The 18,646-nt window shown below is 49.4% G+C and overlaps 1 protein-coding gene across 1 annotated transcript in view; it reads left to right on the top strand.

The window, feature by feature from the left end:
* LOC106744482 (zygotic gap protein knirps-like) overlaps positions 1 to 7,624 on the top strand; it is a 40,568-nt gene extending 32,944 nt beyond the window's left edge. The window contains exons 4-5 of the mRNA XM_014619307.1: positions 2,727 to 3,917; positions 4,165 to 7,624. Coding sequence (XP_014474793.1) covers positions 2,727 to 3,917; positions 4,165 to 4,344 — 1,371 coding nt within the window. The 3' untranslated portion in view covers positions 4,345 to 7,624. The remainder of the gene's footprint in view (positions 1 to 2,726; positions 3,918 to 4,164) is intronic.
* Positions 7,625 to 18,646: the final 11,022 nt, after the last annotated feature.

Here is an 18,646-nt window from a genome sequence, read left to right as displayed (position 1 = left end):
CCTTGCAGTTAGTTAATTGCGCTTAAGGGGAATTTTCCCAGGCCGCATAATAGGTTGATCTATCTATCTGTAGTATCTATAATGTAGCCAGTAGTCCTTGAGGCAACAATAAACGCATTTATCCGTAATCTCACGATAAACTCGCGGTCCGCGGATCCAACGTCCAGCCGCTTTGCGCGAACTTTGCGCGATCCGGTGTTTTGCGCTTTTGCGCGAGAACGCTCGTTACGTCACGTCGAATGATTCATATCGCGTATCACGGAGATATCCGATCATGCGGAAGTCGTACCCGGAACAACGTCATACCCGATATGTGGGTCGTGGACACCTCGAACGATTCGCTCATGTCGATCGGAACGTCTACCGCTACGCGTGTTTTTGGGATTTCGAACCGTTACCGGACGCGGCCGCCCACGTGGTCTCCGATCAGGTGGAGGCCACGTCTCGCATCCTTCCGTACCGGCGATGACGACGAGGAGGATGCGATCGCGTGTGGTGACTCCTTGCTATGCCTCACCTTCCGCTCCGATTCCGCAATACGCACGGGCGCGCTAATCGATCATGACGCAATATACGTAACAACAAACCGGGGAAGCGTGGGAACGCGGATACGGGGAGTTGCGTAGATCCCGTGTTCTCGTAACAGTGCCAACGTAGCACCTATATCTCGCTGTCTCTCTTTCTCTCTCTTTCTCCTCCTCTTTCGCGAGCAACGTTACCGAGGTATGCGGTAACTACACTTTAACAAGGCATGCTTATGCTCAATCTTAAAGAAGAATCGCCCCGACCACGAGCTAGATATCCCCAGTGAATCCGCGCTCGGTCGTCGCGATGGGGTACCGACAAAGGACACATACTTGGCAAGCGCATTCCCCGAAGTCTCGTCCCTACCCTCCGGAGACGGGGAGTTTCGTCGTCGCTAATCGAAAGGGAAGTTTCGCCCGAATACGGAAGCTTAACCGATCGACGCGCGGCGTCGGTCGCCGCGACTCACTCCGTGGCGTCTCTCTCTCTCTCTTTCCCTCTCGAAATTTCCGGAGGGTGCGAGCGGCGAAAGACTGCAAAGCTGTGTCGTAAATTAGTGCTCGATGACCGTGCGAGCGAGACCGTGCGCCTTTCGAAGCAGCGGGTCTTCTCGAGGCAGTTTTATCGTCGGCCGACAGGCGTTTAACTTTACGAGCGGCCACGCCACGTATATACTCTATCTCCTCCTCCTCCTCCTTCTTCTTCTTCTCCTCCTCCTTCTCCTCCTACTCTTCCACCTTCTCGTCGTCGTCGTCGTCTTTCCGCTCCCTTCGCCCTTTCCGCTCGCATCCTCTCCGTCGCTCTCTCAGCTCCATCCTCCTCCCTTCCTCGCCTCGCGCGCCTCTCTTCTAGGCGCAGGCATGCTAATTCACGTGACGCGCGTAACATTAAACCCTGACGTTTAATCCGGTAGAAACGCGCGTGGCTTACACGGGCACCGACCGTCGACCCTTTATATGGTCCGGTCGTATGGAGATTTCTCCGCGGTCGCGCGCGGACGTATCTGGTAATATCCGGCGCGAAAGTACCGCGGGCCTCTATCGTGATAATGCTTCGTTTGTCTCGATAATCCGATTAATTTATATGGATGAGCCGCGGCGCGCCGCGATTCTTCGACGTGTCGGGGTCGAAGGTCGCGGGAGGGCCGCGCGAGCGCCTCGAGAATTCACGAGCGTTCGCGGACGCGAGACTCTCGGACGTCCGATGATATTCGCGTGTGCGATACGCACACGTACGTTTGTAGATCAGTTTAACGAGCGAAGGGCACGCGCTAATTTCTGCGGATGCGTCAGCGAATCCTTAATCCCGTAGTGCGAGTTTCAATAGCATAAGTCAAGCCGAGCCGGCTAGCGCGCTACCGATGTCGAGACGTTTCATCGCGCTACGAAACCCCGCGACAATGTCGCCGTTGTGAATCGCGTTCCCCGAGTCAACGCATGAGGCGAAACTCTACTTTCAAGATCTCCCCCGGCCGAGCGAGAGCGCTCCGACATCGCGAGAGAGAATAGGGATGTCATGATGTCATGAAAGTCATCGATACTAATATTAAAACGGGCATCTGATCAAGAGTATCGAACGAAAACATCGACACCGATATTGGTGTTGAAACTTAAGAGACTTAAAATTAGGGAAAATATCAAAGTGAGAAGTGTTTGTTTTACTTTTAAAGGCATGTCCACGCATAATATGCTTCGGCTGTGACGGCCCTTATTCGGTGACGTCAGAAGCGAGGAATCGCATGCCAGAAATTATTGCCGTGTATATGATATATAAATAAAACAAACACGCACCAAATTTACACTCGTGATCCGCATACTTGTGGAAATCTCCGGACGCTTCCGTTTTACTTCAGCAATCAATAAATAACATAAATTAACGTAACGGAAAACATAGCACAAAATTAACATAACAGCAATAATTAAAAAAAAATGGTAAGTTTAAAAGTAAGTGGCACGTTAATTTTCACGAAGCAAAAATACATGATATCTCGAGGATCGACTGAGTGGAGAAAACGCAAAAATATCGAAACAAAATAATACATGACACGAGTACGAATATCGAAGGAAAATGTCGATGTTAAAATTCCCGGGGAAATATATTGAGAGAAAAATATCGATACCAGTATCATATCGGTGGTGTCGAAAGATTCTTAGGAGAGAATCGCCATTTAATTCGAATCTTCCAATCGTTCTCTGTTACAGTCGTTCTTCGGTCGCACGTACAACAACGCCAATAACATCACGGATTGCAAGAACGGTAACCAATGCGTGATCAACAAGAGGAACCGCACCACCTGCAAGGCCTGTCGCCTGCGGAAATGCCTCGTCGTCGGCATGTCCAAGTCGAGCTCGCGCTACGGCCGCCGCTCGAATTGGTTCAAGATCAACTGCCTCCTGGCGGATAAACACGATCCGAATCTGAGCCTACCGCCGGGCGCCATCGCACCGTACCCGCCGAACTACCTGGTAGACTTCCTCAGACGCACCGAGAGCCACTCGTTCAACAACACCAACAACAACAATAACAGCAACGACAATAGAGCGGACCTGCCGTCGCCCAGCCGGGGCGACTTGGCGCAGCAATTGCAGTCGCGGCTGGCGACTCTGCAGGTCGCGATGATGAATCAAGAACAAGTAGGTCGGCAGTCCGACTCCGACTCCGACGGAGTCACGGAGGAGCCGGTTCCGGGCAGCTCGCGTGCCTGGCGGGACGGCCCGTCGCAACCAGAGGCGGCCGGGGGCGCGGAGGAAGACGCTGCTGCCGGAAGAAACATTCCGCCAGAGGGGAACGCTACCTCGCAGAACGTCGTGCGATTCAGTGCGCCCTCGTCGTTCGGCTTCATGAGTGCACCGAGCGCTTCGATGTCACCGAGACCGAGCACGTCACAGAGCGTTCCTTACACTCTGATGTTGAACGACCTCGAATTCAGCAGAACGTACGGAAACATGTACAGGAGGTCCAACTCGGCGAGTGAGGCCGGCTCCGCGGACGGCAGCTCTAGCGACGGGGATCGCATGCGCGATCATGAGCTCCGCAGTAGCTCCGAGCGACTCAACCGCACCAACTCGCCGTCCTCGTCGGAGGTCTCGCCCAGAAACACGGTCAACGCTACCCTAACCTTCCGAGCGGCTTACCAACGCGGTTTGTGTCAATACATGGGCCTGAACATGGCGTACCCGCCGCGGGATCTCGTCACGCCGACCACCTCGCAGAACAGCCTGGCGGGTGGCGATCGCCTATTAATTAGCCCTAACCCAGGCCGCCTCGCCGACGAACAGGACGAGCCGATGGACTTGAGCGTACGAACTGGCCAAAGTTCCACTGAGCCGGCGAACAATAACGAACAGAGGACGGATGATGAACAGAGGACGTGCACACCGCTCGATTTGAGGGTGAGGTAAGAAGCTGCTGGGACGAGATTGGCGGGATCGATGCAGTAGGTTAAGGACTCAGCGCGTGTCAGAAAGGATATTTGCGTCTGCGGGAATGCATCCTCGTCGGTATGTTCAAGTCGAGCTCGCGCTATGGCCATCGATCGGTTCAAGTTCCACTCTCCTCCCGGCGGAACACACTAAAGACCCGAATCTGACCCTACCGTCTTGCACCGTACCCACCGAACTAACTGGCAGATTTCCTCAGACGTACTCAGAACCACCCGTACAACGACAAAGTGGATCTGCCGTCGCGCAACCGAGACGACCTGGCGCAGTAGTCGCGACTTTGCCGGCCACGATGATGAATCAAGAACAGGTACGTCGACGGTCCGATTTTGCCGAGGATGCAGTCACGGAGGAGCCGATTCCGGGCTCGGATTCCTAGCTCGCGTGGCTGGCGGCACGCCCGTCTCGATCGGAGGCAACCGAAGCCATGGAGGAAGACGACCGTCGCAGAATGTTCCTTATGCTCTGCTGCTGAGCGAGCTCGAATTTAGCGAAACATACACCGGAAGCGCGTACAAGAGATCCGAGCCGGGCGAGACTCCGCGGACGGCAGTTCTAGTGACCGGGGAATTGCGACCTTGAGCTTTGCAGTAGCTCCAAGTGACTCAACCGCGCCAACTCGCCGTCCTCGTCGGAGATTTCGCTCGGAAATACAGTCAACGTTACCCTAAAGTTCTAAATGGCTTACTAATGCGGTTTACGTCAATGCACGGGCCTGAACATGGCGTACTCGCCGCGAGATCTCGTCACGCTGACCATCTCGCAGAATACTCCGGCGATCGTCGCCTTCTGATCAGTCCTAATCCGCGTCGCCGACGAACAGGACTTGCTGACTGGCCAAAGCTCCGAAGTGAGCCGGCGAACAATGACGAACAAGGACGGATGATGAGGACATTGCTCGATTTAAGGGTAAGAAGCTGCTGGGACAAGATGGAGACTGTCGGTGGAATCACAGCTGACGCAGTAAGTTAAGGACTCGGCGCGTGTCAGAGAAGGCATTAACCTTCTTAACTTACGAGCTGTCAGGATTGCGTCCGAATTCGAGATCGCTTAACAGCAAAGTGTAAGAGATGTTTTAAGATGTGCCAACCTCGGCGATCGAGGCGTGCGCTCATGAAGCCGAAAGGCGCATCAAGTTCTCGTGGCGTTCTATGAGGAATAGCCGTTTCCTGATAACCATCTGAAGTAAAGAACGATATGTATCAAAATCGAGATTTCAAGACAAGCAATCAGTATCGCGGAAAAGGCCATAGCACTTCTCGATTCTTCCGGATCTCGGTTTTGCATCTTGATTCTGGTCTGATTTTGTACATAGATTATCCGGATTATCCGGGTGATCAGATGTTCGAAGATTTTGGAGCCCCAATGCGAAGTAGAAATAAGTGAAATAACGGTGAGATAGTAGTTATAATCGAGCGAATGTGTTCACTTTGTTTATAGGCGCGAATGAAATAACGGAAATCTCGAGAGCGCGTATCTGATATGTACGTTATTTATTGGAGAATTGTTTTCATTCTTCATACGCATCTGTTGTTCATCGTTATCGTAATCATAGCGAAGGATTCCGCGCGGACGCGGAATCGTGCGTGCGCGAGGAGAGACTGGGAGAATATCATACGTGCTCGTTTCCGTCAAGGCCGGTTAAACTTCAACCCCGAGTTCGTTTGCCTTTGACTGAGGGAAAAAATTGCACCGAGAGAAATATTCGATCATGTCTGATCGGATAATCCAATTAAATAGTAACATAATCGATGTGTCCGATCATTTTGTCATTTCATCCGATCAAGTTGTGCCTTTATCCGATTAAAGTTTAACCGATGTTGATAGGAACGGGCGTTAGTCGTGTATAGTGAGCTAGATCCGCGAATATACCGGCCAGTAGCGAGAAGTGCCTTAATCTAATATATTTATATAGTTATATCGTCGCGCGCATATACACCGACGCACAAGTATATCGCGACATTAGGCATTACAAAATATCGCGTAGGATTCTTATTGTTATTATTCCGGACGAAACGCGTTAGAGAGCGCGAGCGTGGCGTGGTAGACAGCATACTAGTCTACTATGCTAGAGGTCCCGAGTTTCGATCCCCGGCAGAACCAGAAAATTTTCATACGCTCGTAGCTCCTCTTCGGTGACCCGGCAAACCACCAGGAGTAACCTCATGCCAAGAAAAGCTCCCCTCCAACTCCTCTCTAACTGCCGTTCGGATCCGGCGTTAAACTTAGGTCCCATATGCATTTATACAATCTGTGTGCGCACCATATGCATATGTAAGAGGAGTGTAAGAAGATGTAAGAGGAAGGGAGGTCTTTGTCCCCCAGATTGGGAGTTGGGCGTAGGGCTGACAACCCACCCCGTTAAAACTTATCCTGTTACAAAAATTCTCAGCAAAACTATTGTTGAGAATGGCCCTGGTTCTGAGAAGGAGGACCGTTGCGCCGGTAAAGCAAAGCAAACGCGTTAGAGTTGATTCTTGAAAAAAAAAAAAAGATAAATGATGCTATTTTCGCACAGCTTCAACGACTTCGCAACCATTATAGTCAAAGAACGCGGAGCAATACGTCTCGTGAGCTTACGTCACGACTAAATGATAAAATGCTCCGCGATTGCTCCGCGTTCTTTGACTATAATCGTTGCGAAGTCGTTGAAACTGTACGAAAATAGCATCATTTATCTCTTTGCTATATTTTTTTTCAAGAATCTAACGCGTTTGGTCCGGAATAATAACAATGAGAATCCTACGCGATATTTTGTAATGTCTAATGTCGCGATATACTTGTGCGTCTCGTGAGCTTACGTCACGACTAAATGATAAAATGATCGATGATAAGGATGCTTATACGTACATGTATATAATATATATTTTCTACGGATATTGAGAACAGCGAGCACGAGTGTGGCATAATGAGTAGCGCACTGGTCTACCATGTATTCGATCCCGGAATATAATAGAAGCCAAAATATTTACACTCGTATGTCCTCCCATAGGGCAGTGGCAAACCATCGAGAGAGTATTCTTCGCCTAGTAAAAAACCCCTTTAAAAACGTTGCCGTTCGGAACCTGTAAAATTAAACCGAACGCTGGCCACAGATACTAGAAGAGAAGATTGAAAATCAGTAAACTTTTTTGAAATCATCACTCCCTGTCCGTTTACATCTCGGTGAGCGAGTTCTTTGCCTGATGAAAACAAACTCAAGGAACATTTTAAAATTCTCCTATAAATATATTGATTTTTTCCGATCACAGTAAAAGGATCAGAGGCATGGATTTTTGCCACGCTGGTGCTCTATAATTAATACTTTGGATTCGTATTATCTGCGAGATATTAACACAGCGATAACGGCTACTCAAATCTCACGTTTCAAAAGATACATCCGAGATATATGCATTTGGTATGTTCGGATTTAAATGAGACATTGTTAGGTCAGTAATATGTTAAAAACATCAGTATTCTTTATTGTAAACCAAAAAATTTATAAATAAATGGAGGCGGTGTGCGCAAAATATAAAAAGAAATAAATTTAAATAACTGTTGAATACACATAGCGGATCAACCTTAGTCCTGAAATCCAGCAATAAAGTTCGGCGAAGAGACGTAGCAAATTTAATATAGCGGAACACAATCCCAATTCTGAAACCCAGCGATAAAATCCAGCGACAAACTTGGCAAGCTTAATATAGCGAAACATCCTTAATCCTGAAACCCATCAATGAAGTTCAACGATAAAACGTAGCAAGCTTATTATAACTAATCTCAGTTTTTTAATCTAGCGATATACAAGGTGGTTCAAAATATACAGGCATAATTTCAGAAATGAATTCAAGAAACGAAAATAACGCAAAAAGTTCATGAAAAACGAAGTTAACAAACTTAACAAAAATGAGTGAGAACGTTCATAATTCGGAAATAAAGTCAGACGGGGCAAATGTTTATATGAACTTTTTGTATTATTTTTGTGTAGTGAATTAATTTCTGAAATTATGCCCACGTGTTATGAAACACACCGTATATGAGACGTGGCAACTGAAATTTCCCGAAAAAATTCGACGGAGTTCCAGGGCGATGGAAATAAATGATTGGAAGAAATGGCGAGAATTTTAAATGGACGACAGCATAAACAAAAAAGAGAAGCGACAAGCGAGCTGTCGAGCGGCTCGGAAAAATCGTGCGAGCCAAGTTTGGCGTATCGGGACCATCTATCGGGGAGCAGTGGGTTGATTCAATCGCCGGGGTTCGAGACGACGTGTATCACGATACCCAGGGTACGCGGTATATACAATCGAGGGGACGCGCGTGTGTATGCGCGCGCGCGGTTAATGCGGATAACAAACGAGCGAGACTCGACGCAGTGCGTCAGTCCACCGCGCGACTGGTTACACCGGCTGAGCAATAAGCAATCGCTTAAACCCGTCATGACTCTATGCATGAGTTGGGCAACACCGCCGCGTACAGGACGATTTTAACCGTGCCCGCGACTCCCGCTCGGCGCAAGTGAAATATCGATAGATGAGACGGCTCGCGAGTCGCGATCGTTTCGCGTGCGCAAAAGCGAACTTCCTTTCCCGAGAACGACGCCGGTCTCGGTGGAGACGAACATAAATCTTCCGAAATAGAATATATAAGCGTGACGAGTGATCGACTACCGGCCGCTATTTGCTCCGCTCGTGCCGCGGAAACGGCGTCGACGAGGCGGCCGCGCGACCTCCACCGCTCCGTCGCCTGCGACGTGACGTTTCCCCGAGAACGTTTCCGTCATTTTGAATGATGTTACATCCGCGTCAACAAGAAATAAAATAACAAGCCGGTGTAGTAGTAGGCATCGGTAAGAAGAACAGCGGATCGCGGTCGAATCACGGTGGTTTCGACTTTAACGGAAGACCGGCTTTCTCCGGCTGGAGGAAACCTCGCGAAAGATGCGCGCGTTCGGGGATCTCCCGAAGGGCGACGAGAGATGAACGCATAAAATGTACTGCGGCGAGCATAACGTGCAACGCGCAGAATGTTAACGGCTCTCCTGGGACGCGATAGACAAGCTATCGCGGCGAATCGGCGACAGTTGGCTCGAACGGCTACTCGGTTACGTCGCGGGACCGACGGGCAAGAAGTTGTCGGCTGTTCCCTGCGTGTTTTCTCGTTCTTTCTCCCCGCACGCTCCTTCTACAGCCCGGTTCTCGATTAAGCAAATTAATAACCGGCGAGACAACCGTAATGACGCCTAATTGATCGCGCGAAACGCACCGTTCGAAACCGCCGACCGCGGTGCGCCGTGAGTAATGAGCCGTGTCCTCTGTGTAATAATTAATTTCTAAAAGCGTTGACGGTTTTACAAAGTGGCTCTATCCATTTCGCGTGCAAAAATCGCGCGCTGGCCGACTGAGCACGGCGGGCGCGCGTTGAGAAAAAATATATCGCGCGGAATCTGTAATCTTCGCGAGGCGAGATTTTTATGCTTTGCGTTAATCTTACATATTTCGTCGAATTCGAAGAGGAGAATCTCGAGATGTAACGTTATACACAGGCTGTTGTATCATTTGATGCTAAAAATAGTTGGTTACGTTATCGTTTTCTATCTGTTGAGACGGTACTGTAAAGATGTATTGCTCATAATTCAAAATAATGAAAAATTGTGAGAAAATTACCAATTGATCCATATTTCATTTGAAAATGACGACAAAAGTTTGGCAGTAATTCTGGATTAAAAGTTAATTTCACTTTAAAGGAGGTTATAAGGTGAAATGAGTTTGATAAAAATTCGATGAGATTTACATTGCGTATATATTAAAATATTAATATATAATAATATATAATATATGTAATAAATAAGAAAACAAAGAAATAATATTTTCGTATTAGTAATATTCAAATTAATATTTATTATTTAAGTAGTGACATAAATGTATGGGAACGTAATTTTGCTTGACAAACAATACAATAAATTTATAAATTACCCCCCTTGATACGCCATTAAAAATACGGTATTAATGGGCAATCCTTACAGAATTTGAGATTCAAAAAGAGTGGCAGACAGAAGGTTGGAAGGATAAAAATAGCAGTAGCAATAATACTTTGCATCAATGAAAATTTAATTTTACGTTCGATACAATAATAGTTGTATATCGCGACATGGAGCACGTGTATCGGTGTTATTTAAAACTCTCCCCCTCCCCCCTCCTCAGGCATTTTTGATTTTTAATCGCACTGTCTTTAATATCGTGTTTACCGATACGCGTTCCTTCGATCGAACCATGTCTACGCGAGTGTCAGTGTCAATTTTAGTGCCAGTGCTATGAAGGAACATCCGAAGTGCCACGACGAAGCAACCAGGGAGTCAGGACGGGGGACGCAGGACCTCGGGACGTGAACAGTGTTGCATCGTATTTTGCTAGGTGCGTCAAACAATTTATCATAAAGGATGTGTCCAATTTTAACGGGCATCTGAAGAATTTACTGAGTAATACTCGAGTCGAAATGTAGGCCGACATTCATAGCCTGTCATCGTATAACAAATAATTATAGCTTCATGAATTATGGCGGTTATTCTTCAACGAGTACCTTGTATTTATTTCGTACACAAGAAATATTGATTCAAATAGTCGTATAACGGTCAACATGAATACGAATCTGTAATTCATTATGCTCTCAATCGAAGATTGTAATTAATTTACAGCTATGAATACCGGTCTTTGAATTTAATGGTGGAAGCCAGTGTGATTTATTCATCCGGTAATGCTCATTCAGCTGCGAGTTCAATCTTGTCGACATCTGTCAACATCTCATCTTCATGTTTGTTTGCCATTGTTTCTTATGAACTGAATCCAAATTTAAATCTCTAATAATATGCATCATTATTGGACGAGCAACCGTTATTTTTACACCTTCGCAGCTCTTTTCATCGCTTTAGAATCTTCAAAATTTACTGAAATGCCCGACGCTAATGTAAAAAAGAAAAAAAAGATTGTTATACGAGGGATAGCGCGCGTCCGTATGTTTCCGGTCACTTGGACGCGATCCGTTTCACACGATCCGTTTCAGCGTCATAGACGAACCCAGGAGAAATCGCGTCGCTGGGTGCGACGCGAGGACTATCGTCGGTATCGATAGACCTCGCCGCGAAGTATACGACCGGATCCTTGGCGTGCACGGAGAGCGTTAGGGGTTAACGAGGGCCGATCGTGCGATCGGTCGATCTTTCCCAAGAGCCAAGGCGGCCCAATTAGAAGGCATGTAAAAGCCGGGCGCATAATCAGCAATTTGTATTGTCGAAGGATAAGGGCGCTCACGTTCGTCCTTTCGTTCGTTCGCTTGCTCGCTCGCGGAAAGGATTCTTTTCTCTCTCTCCATCTTGTCCTCTCCCTTCGCCCTCGATCTTTCTCTCTCTTTCTCTTCTTCTCCATCTCTCTTTCTCATTCATCGTCGTCCCCACCTACACCGCTCACCCTCTCTTTCGAAGCCACTTTGCAAAATAACTTCATACACAAGGGGAACAACGTCTGGAACGAAGGAACGGAGAGGTAAGGGCTGCGCAGCGCGCGTTCGTCGACGGTGCTGGCCCGGGAGGAAAGGGAGGAACGATGGACGGGAGGAGGGGGTGGCACCCGATTAAGCTATGCAATCGCCAATTATTGGCAATTTGATCCGGTTATAACTCAATTTAAAGTAATTGGGCCGCGCCGAGCGCTCGCTCCTCCTGAGTCTTTCGTATGTATTAAGACGCCTCACGTACATGCGACTCGCGCGAGCCGGTGTGTGTGTGTGTGTGCGCGCGCATATGTGTACGCGAGTACTTACGGACGAGAGGAGGCAATGTGAAAGGTAAAGGGAGATAGTAAAACAAAGAGAGAGAAAGAGAGAGAGAAGGAAAAAGGGCGAAGAAAGGGCGGGAGAAAGACGTCCCGAGAAGCAACGCTGTAGCGCGGCTCGCGTTTAAGAGACTCTCGGCCCTGAATGCTTTTAGCGCCCTTCGATGATCGTAAATTGCCGATCGGCCAGCGTGAACGCGCACGTATAGACGAAGACCGGCGATACTGAAATCCCCCCGGCCGCGACCGGGTCGGGGGGCTTGATGGACGTACGCACGTATAGACAAATAGGGCGTGATGGAGGAAACGTGATCGCCGTGAATTCCCGTTTATCGCACGCGCGCCTAATTCGAGCGCGGCGCGTCGTTGCGTCGATCACGATTCGCGGCTCGTCTAATTAGTTGGGTCCGACGCGAAGGCGAGCCAGACTACCCGAATCTCGCCGGCATGTTAGCGTCAACGGCGGACAAGCGTGGTAATTTGTAACGTCCGCGTCGCATCACGCCTCTAATCACCACTTTATCTCGTCTCCGTTTTCTTCGGCCCGTCAAACTTCTTTTCTCTTCCCCGTCTTCTCTCGCGTCTCCGCTTTCTTCCTCTTTCCCTCCCTCTCTCTCTCTCTCTCTCTCGCTCGCTCGCTCTCTTGTATCCGGAACCTTTCGTGAGGCAACTGCTCTTGATCGCGTGGGACCGTTACGTCAGTGGCCGGTTCGCATCCGTTGACAAATTTGACAAGACACGCAACCGATCATTCTCAACCGGCGCTAATCGATACAGCGATCGGTTCATTAGGCGGATCGGTTCTCCCTTGTGGCCGGCTGCGAGCGAGCGTGTCGATATTGGCTTTTCGGTCACGTCTAGTCTAGCGGAAATCTGTGCATCGCCGCCAATAGCTTTCTTCTTCGGTCCACTTGGCACTTTGACATCAGGATCAAGATGTCGACGATATTCATTCTTTGCGTTTCCATCTGCCCGAGTCGAAATTTTAGAATTGCATTAAGGCCGATATTCATACTCAGATCTTATATTTAAGATCGTCAAGTTTACCTTCAGATGCTTCGTAGCCAATGAAATGGGCCGTACGGTATCAGAAGATGACCTTAAATAAGACGATCTTAAATATGAAATTTAATTATGAGTACCATCCTATCTCTCCGAATGAAAAGAAGGCAATAACTTCCCATTAGCTTCAAAAGAGCACAATAGTGCCCTTTTGAAGACTTAATGTGTGAATTAGTAACAATAAAATTGTACTAAATTTTATTAAAAACTACGTGTTATAATCATAAAAGGAATCCTTTCATTTGATTCGATCGTATATATGAGCGAACTGTCAATATCGCACAAAAATCTACGGAGTGCAGTAGTGCAATCCGTGCGAAATCGAAGTTCGATGCATATCGTCGAAATATATAGACGATCCTTTTGAGGAAATGAAATTTTAATCAAGTAATTTTCACTGGGAGCCGTGTAGTAATATATGATAGATCCCAGTCGGCTCCGATCGCTCATCCCTGGGACACGCGGGATCGTGAAAAGTAGAATTCCAACGTTTCCCAGGACCGTGCAGAGTACACGCGTAGCCCGAGTTCAAACGTTCGCAATTATCCAATTCTCCTCCGTGTATATACTTCGTGCGCTCCTTTCTCGACTGGTCTGTTACGTCTGCCTTCGTGCTCATACACAGGACGGTCACAAACCCGCGTTCAAACGCGAGGTGGCGAGCTTCCCCATAAGAAAGCGAAAGAAACGCAAGCGGGATATGCTGTGTATAAGAAAGCTGTATGAAGTATACGAGAAGTACGAGGTACGAAGTATTCAGTTGCTCGATAAGTTCGTAGAAATGTTCGCGAAGGGTTTCATAGTTGACATTTTTATAGTTTGACGCATAACTTTACTCAACAATGCATTGACCGTTCTTTTCTTTTTCAATGGCGGGTCATCGAAGAAACGTGAAAAGTAATGTCGCACCTGAACGTAGGGGTGTCGGCTTCGAGTTTTCTTTCCCCTCTACGAACCCATCGAACATTTCAATACAAAGTATATAAACATAAGAAATTAAAGAAACGAAGAAATTCGGGGTTGAGTTGAAACGCGTAAGAGCGTGGCTCGCCGAGCTCCCTCGACCGGGCTGTTAATCCGCTAGGAAGACTCGGCCTTAGGTTGACGAACTTCACGTCCCGACACAATAACGGCCGCTCGTCTCCTTAGGCTCCCCCCTCGCCGCGACTCGCCGCATTGTTCCCGATGAGAACCTCGTTTCGCGGCGGACTTCGCGTGCGGTTTCTATCCGTCGCTAGGCGCGAAGCAATTTCCGTGAAACCCCATTAACCCTTCGTAGATGAACGACGGGGAAGTGGAAGGAGGCGGCGCGAGGGTTTCAGAGGAGGATAAGGAGAATTGCGCGGGAGGAGAAGGAGGAGGAGGACGCCGTGGGTCGCACTTGTCGCTTGCCACGCCGGTGTGTGTTGTACGCTGCGAGAGAGAGAGAGAGAGAGAGGATATCGGGGTCTCTATGCACCGGCCACGCGGTGCAGCGCGGCACGATGTTTCACCGTGAAACAGAAGGGAGGCGGAGTAGGAGGAGGAAGAGCAAGAAGAAGAAGAAGAAGTGGCCCTTGCGAGGCGAGGGGTCACAGTCGCTTATGTAAACCATATAGAAGCGCGCACTATCTAGCGGCGCGCCGTTTATCTAATAATATTATGGTGCAACGCCAGCGCGCGGCCCATAAGAGGCGCTCGAGATGCACCGGCCGCGGTTCGCATGCACGTACACGCACACGGGCGTACACGGATGCACGTACGCGCGAGGATATTCGTGTGAGAGCTCGCTCTCTCTCTCTCTCTCTCTTTTTACGTATACGCAGGCAGCAAGAGGGAGGGGAGCGAAGGAGTCTCAGACGCAGAGGGTAAATCCTTCTCGGGTATCGCTCGGGCAGGCGCGAGCGGTGCTCGCCTCTCTTCTTCTCTTCTCGCGTCCATGGGGGTGTGCGAGCACTTGTCCCGATGTTATCGTCTGATATTCCGCGAGATAGCCCGTGGTGCGGACGCGCGTGAGCGGTGTGTGCCGCGCGCGATATTATCGTCGCGGAACCTCGCGCGTTTTTCCTCGGCCCGCGCGCTGGGAACGCCGCGGAAAGTGGTAACGCTCGGAAGGACGAGGCCGCGTGGGCGATACGTTTAATTTCAGCGGAGGTGGAGCTCTCTAGACGACGATGGTAATTAATTATAGTAATTAATTATTGAATTCCTTCGCACCTTCGGAACGTGAATCCGCCGCGGACGGAAGCGTCCCGCCGTGCACGCCGAACGCGCGATATCGCCGTTTGTCTCGAGATCGAGTCGGGTTTAGACCGATTCTATACAGCAGCAACAAAATGGTTGCAATGTATTTTTCTCCGTAAGTTTCGGATCCGGTGTCCGATAGGAAAATTTGTTTCTTAGCAATTCTAATTTTAATTATTGAAGTAATACATAACACAGTAGTTTTAATGATATTTGCCATTGAATCGAGAAGATTTAATCCAATTACGCTGCTGTTGGAAATTCGATTGATTGATCTGTTTCCGTGTGCACAAATATATAGTGTTAAATAAATACACTCACCTTGTCAACGTATGTTGACAAAGTGAATTGAATTGCCAATTGAATATTATATTCGTGTACTTTTCAATACATTCGGTCGGTTTTACATCAAATGTCCCTCCGCTCAAGTCGGTATGTCACTAAATGGCGAACACTTATTACATTCCGAGATACACAATCGGCTCCCTGAATCTCGGCTGACCCGACCGACGGTGTGAATCGATAATTTTGGTTTCACGAGGCTCGCTGCCTCTCGTTACCGCACCGCGAGCGCGGCGAGGCGGCGATGTTAAAATTAGTACGGGCGTCGGGCAAAAACAGGCCTCGTATAAACGCTGATCGAAAGTCTCGCGAGGTCGCACGAGCGCGCGATAGTTCCGAGGCGCGTCGGGAATCATTAGATTACTCTTTCCACCGAGGAGCGCGCGCGCTCGTCTTTTTCCCCGGCCGGGATCGTCGTCAGGAATGGTGATCCGGCACGCAACCAGTAGCACACGCGACGCATTAATTCCAGTATTTTTCTGGCGTCTCGGCATTAACCTTTAAAGCAGGCGCATGATGACTGCGACCGATCACGCGTGCCGTTAAATCGCCACTATCGTTCCACTTTGCGCGGGCTCGCTGAACTTGCGCTTGAATTTTTGTCCCCCCGATTCGATTCGGTCGTGCCGGAATATAACCGTCCGCGAGAGAAGCGCGCGCGATACGTATCCCCGCAGCGGCAGCGGATCATACGCGCGGGCCGCGCTAACGATCGCGCGCGGCCAACCTCTCTCGACATTAACCTCCACCAGGGAACCGTAATGACGGTCGATCACGCGTGCCCGATCTTAAATCGTAAGCCACCGCTCGAGCAGCCGCTCCGGCGAGGCATTTCCAATTTCTTGTCTCGCATTAATACGATCGTTCCATCACGATCAAAGAGCTGCGCCAATGCGCTCTCGGCGAGCCGCCCACTCCCTATCCGCCGAGATCGCCGTCCGGCAATTTCGCGATTCGTGTAAGTTCCTCCTCCTCTTCGGTGGCCGCGCGCGTCGGGCGTAAATCAATTAAAAGAAATTCATTTGTTACCGCCGTTGGTGGCGGCGGGGTTGAGTAATCGTTACTTTTCACCCTTACCACCGAGAGGTCCCGACCCGCCATTATCTTTCTCTCTCTCTCTCTCTGGCCGGCGATCGAATTAAATTCGGCGAGGGGGCCGAACGAAAGTCAATCGATCGTTCATGGCGCGCGACGCGTCTCCGGAGGTCCCGGTGAGAAAAACGCAAGGACACTCCGCTCGAAAAGCGCACTGCCGAAGCGGCAGGTATGCGAGCTATGCGGTTTTCTCGCGGGCGAAACTCAATTGTCGTACGGTATAAAGATAATTGCGCGCGGCCAGCGCGCCGGTCGTAAAGATCGATGATCCCTCGATGAAGTCGCCGGGCGTCTTCACGCATAAGCCCCGTGGACGATCCATCGAGGGAGATTAACGCGCCAGGCGAGACGAGATGAGGCGAGGCTGGACTGAGCGATGGATGAGCACTGTGGAAAAGAAAATCCGAGGGGAGGGCGGCGATGAGAGGTGGCTGGTACGCCGGGAGGAGACGAGAGGAGACGACGCGACGCGTCGCACTTACCACCGGGTGTAATTCAAACCGGCGGGGGGCGGGGGGCTTAATTACGAACGCAAGTCGCCGCGCGTCGCTCCATCCGGATTGCCGACCTGTGGAGGCTCGCCAAGTCGGGTAATTAATTAACGGTGCGCCCGTTCCGCGTCGCGGTCGAAATCGAGCCCTATTGGCTATCAAAGCGCGGCATCCGCCGCGACAGTCGGGATCGTAATCGCGAATTATCGCGGCGCAAAGCGCCCGATCGCCGCGCGCGCGCATCGTATCCGCCGCGTTATCGCTCGGGAAATCGCGGTTCCGCTTCCGAGTTGCCCCGTTCGCCAGTTGGTTCACTCGCTCGCTGGACGCGTTGCCTGCATAATAGCCACTTTGTGGAGACTCGCCGAGACCGCGGAAAGCAGTTAAGGTAGTTTAGATAGTTTTGTGTTAATTATATATCTTTAAGATGTTATTTAGCCAGTTCATTATCTTGAAAGAGGTGCATAACGAAGAGGTGCAAGGAGAAATATAGCGCGTATATTATTGACAAATTTTTACAGGTCAGCTGTCGCATACTTCAATTGTCAGCGGAAATTGTATACTTTACATATCAATTTCTGAAAAACTGGATAGTCAAAATATGGCCATTCTCGTTTTTCGTTAAAACTGTAAGAATAGTTTGGTCGCTGAAATTAAAAACCTGACGTCGGAAGCCATTTTCATGCCTGATACATGCAAATAGTGTTAACTTTGGCTCTAATTATTTCAACTTCAATATGATCAATTTTCTTCCAATTTTACATACGATTAATGTAAAATTTAATGTAGATCATGTTTCGATTGATATGCCAGTAAAATTTGAAAAGATTCCTGAGAGAAACAATTCATGGACCAGCTACCTTAAATATTTATCGTGCGACCGCGTTTCTCCCCGCGGACAGTTAACTAAATCCGCAGTTTGTCGAATTCGCTACACCTATGACAGTTGAATGCGCGAGTCTCGGGATCACATTTTTCATCTAGGTCGAGCTTCGCGAATTTCTGCGAATTGGAAGCTCGACGAACCACGGGGACTCGCGTGTACTTAATCGAAGCGCCTTCGCGACCGTCGCGACTCGCGATCGATAAGAACGAGAGTAACGTCTCGTAATATCGGATCGAGCGGATCAGGCTGGCACAAAGAGTCCACCGATGTCCACTAGGAACGTACACGCGGTTGTAAGAGCCTCGCAACGACCATAGTCGAGAGCTCAGGAGCGCGACCGCGGAACAAGAAGCGGAGAGTAACAGAGAGAAAGAGGAAGAGAGAGGGGAGGAAGTAGCTTGGCGAAGATAGAAAGAACGGCACGTACTAAGGAGAGCAAGCTGCTCCATGAATATTTAGGGCCCCGTACTCCCGCAATGGAGTATTTATTCGCGGATGCCGCTTTTATATCACTCAACCGAGCCGAGTCCGTGCGCTTACGCCCGAAGAGCTGCCGGCTTCTCAAAGGGGCTTTCCCGACGGGGGGGATCGCGCGCGCGAGGTCGGGTCCACGGCGGATGCGTTTCACCGGGCGAAACGCATCCGCGTTCGTTGAAAATATCGCGGCGATAGATCCGCTGACCAAGGCGGCACTCTAAACGTCCGGGTATTGAAAACCCCGCCGCTAGATGCCGCCGGACGAACGGGGCGCGACGTCAATGCGCGTTCGTGCTGGAG

This window comes from Dinoponera quadriceps, unplaced genomic scaffold (genome assembly GCF_001313825.1).
Source record: "Dinoponera quadriceps isolate SergipeBrazil2010 unplaced genomic scaffold, ASM131382v1 scaffold777, whole genome shotgun sequence".
Lineage (NCBI taxonomy): Eukaryota > Metazoa > Arthropoda > Insecta > Hymenoptera > Formicidae > Dinoponera > Dinoponera quadriceps.
Note: the sequence above shows the minus strand (reverse complement) of the source record. Positions and strands in the feature narration are given on the sequence as shown.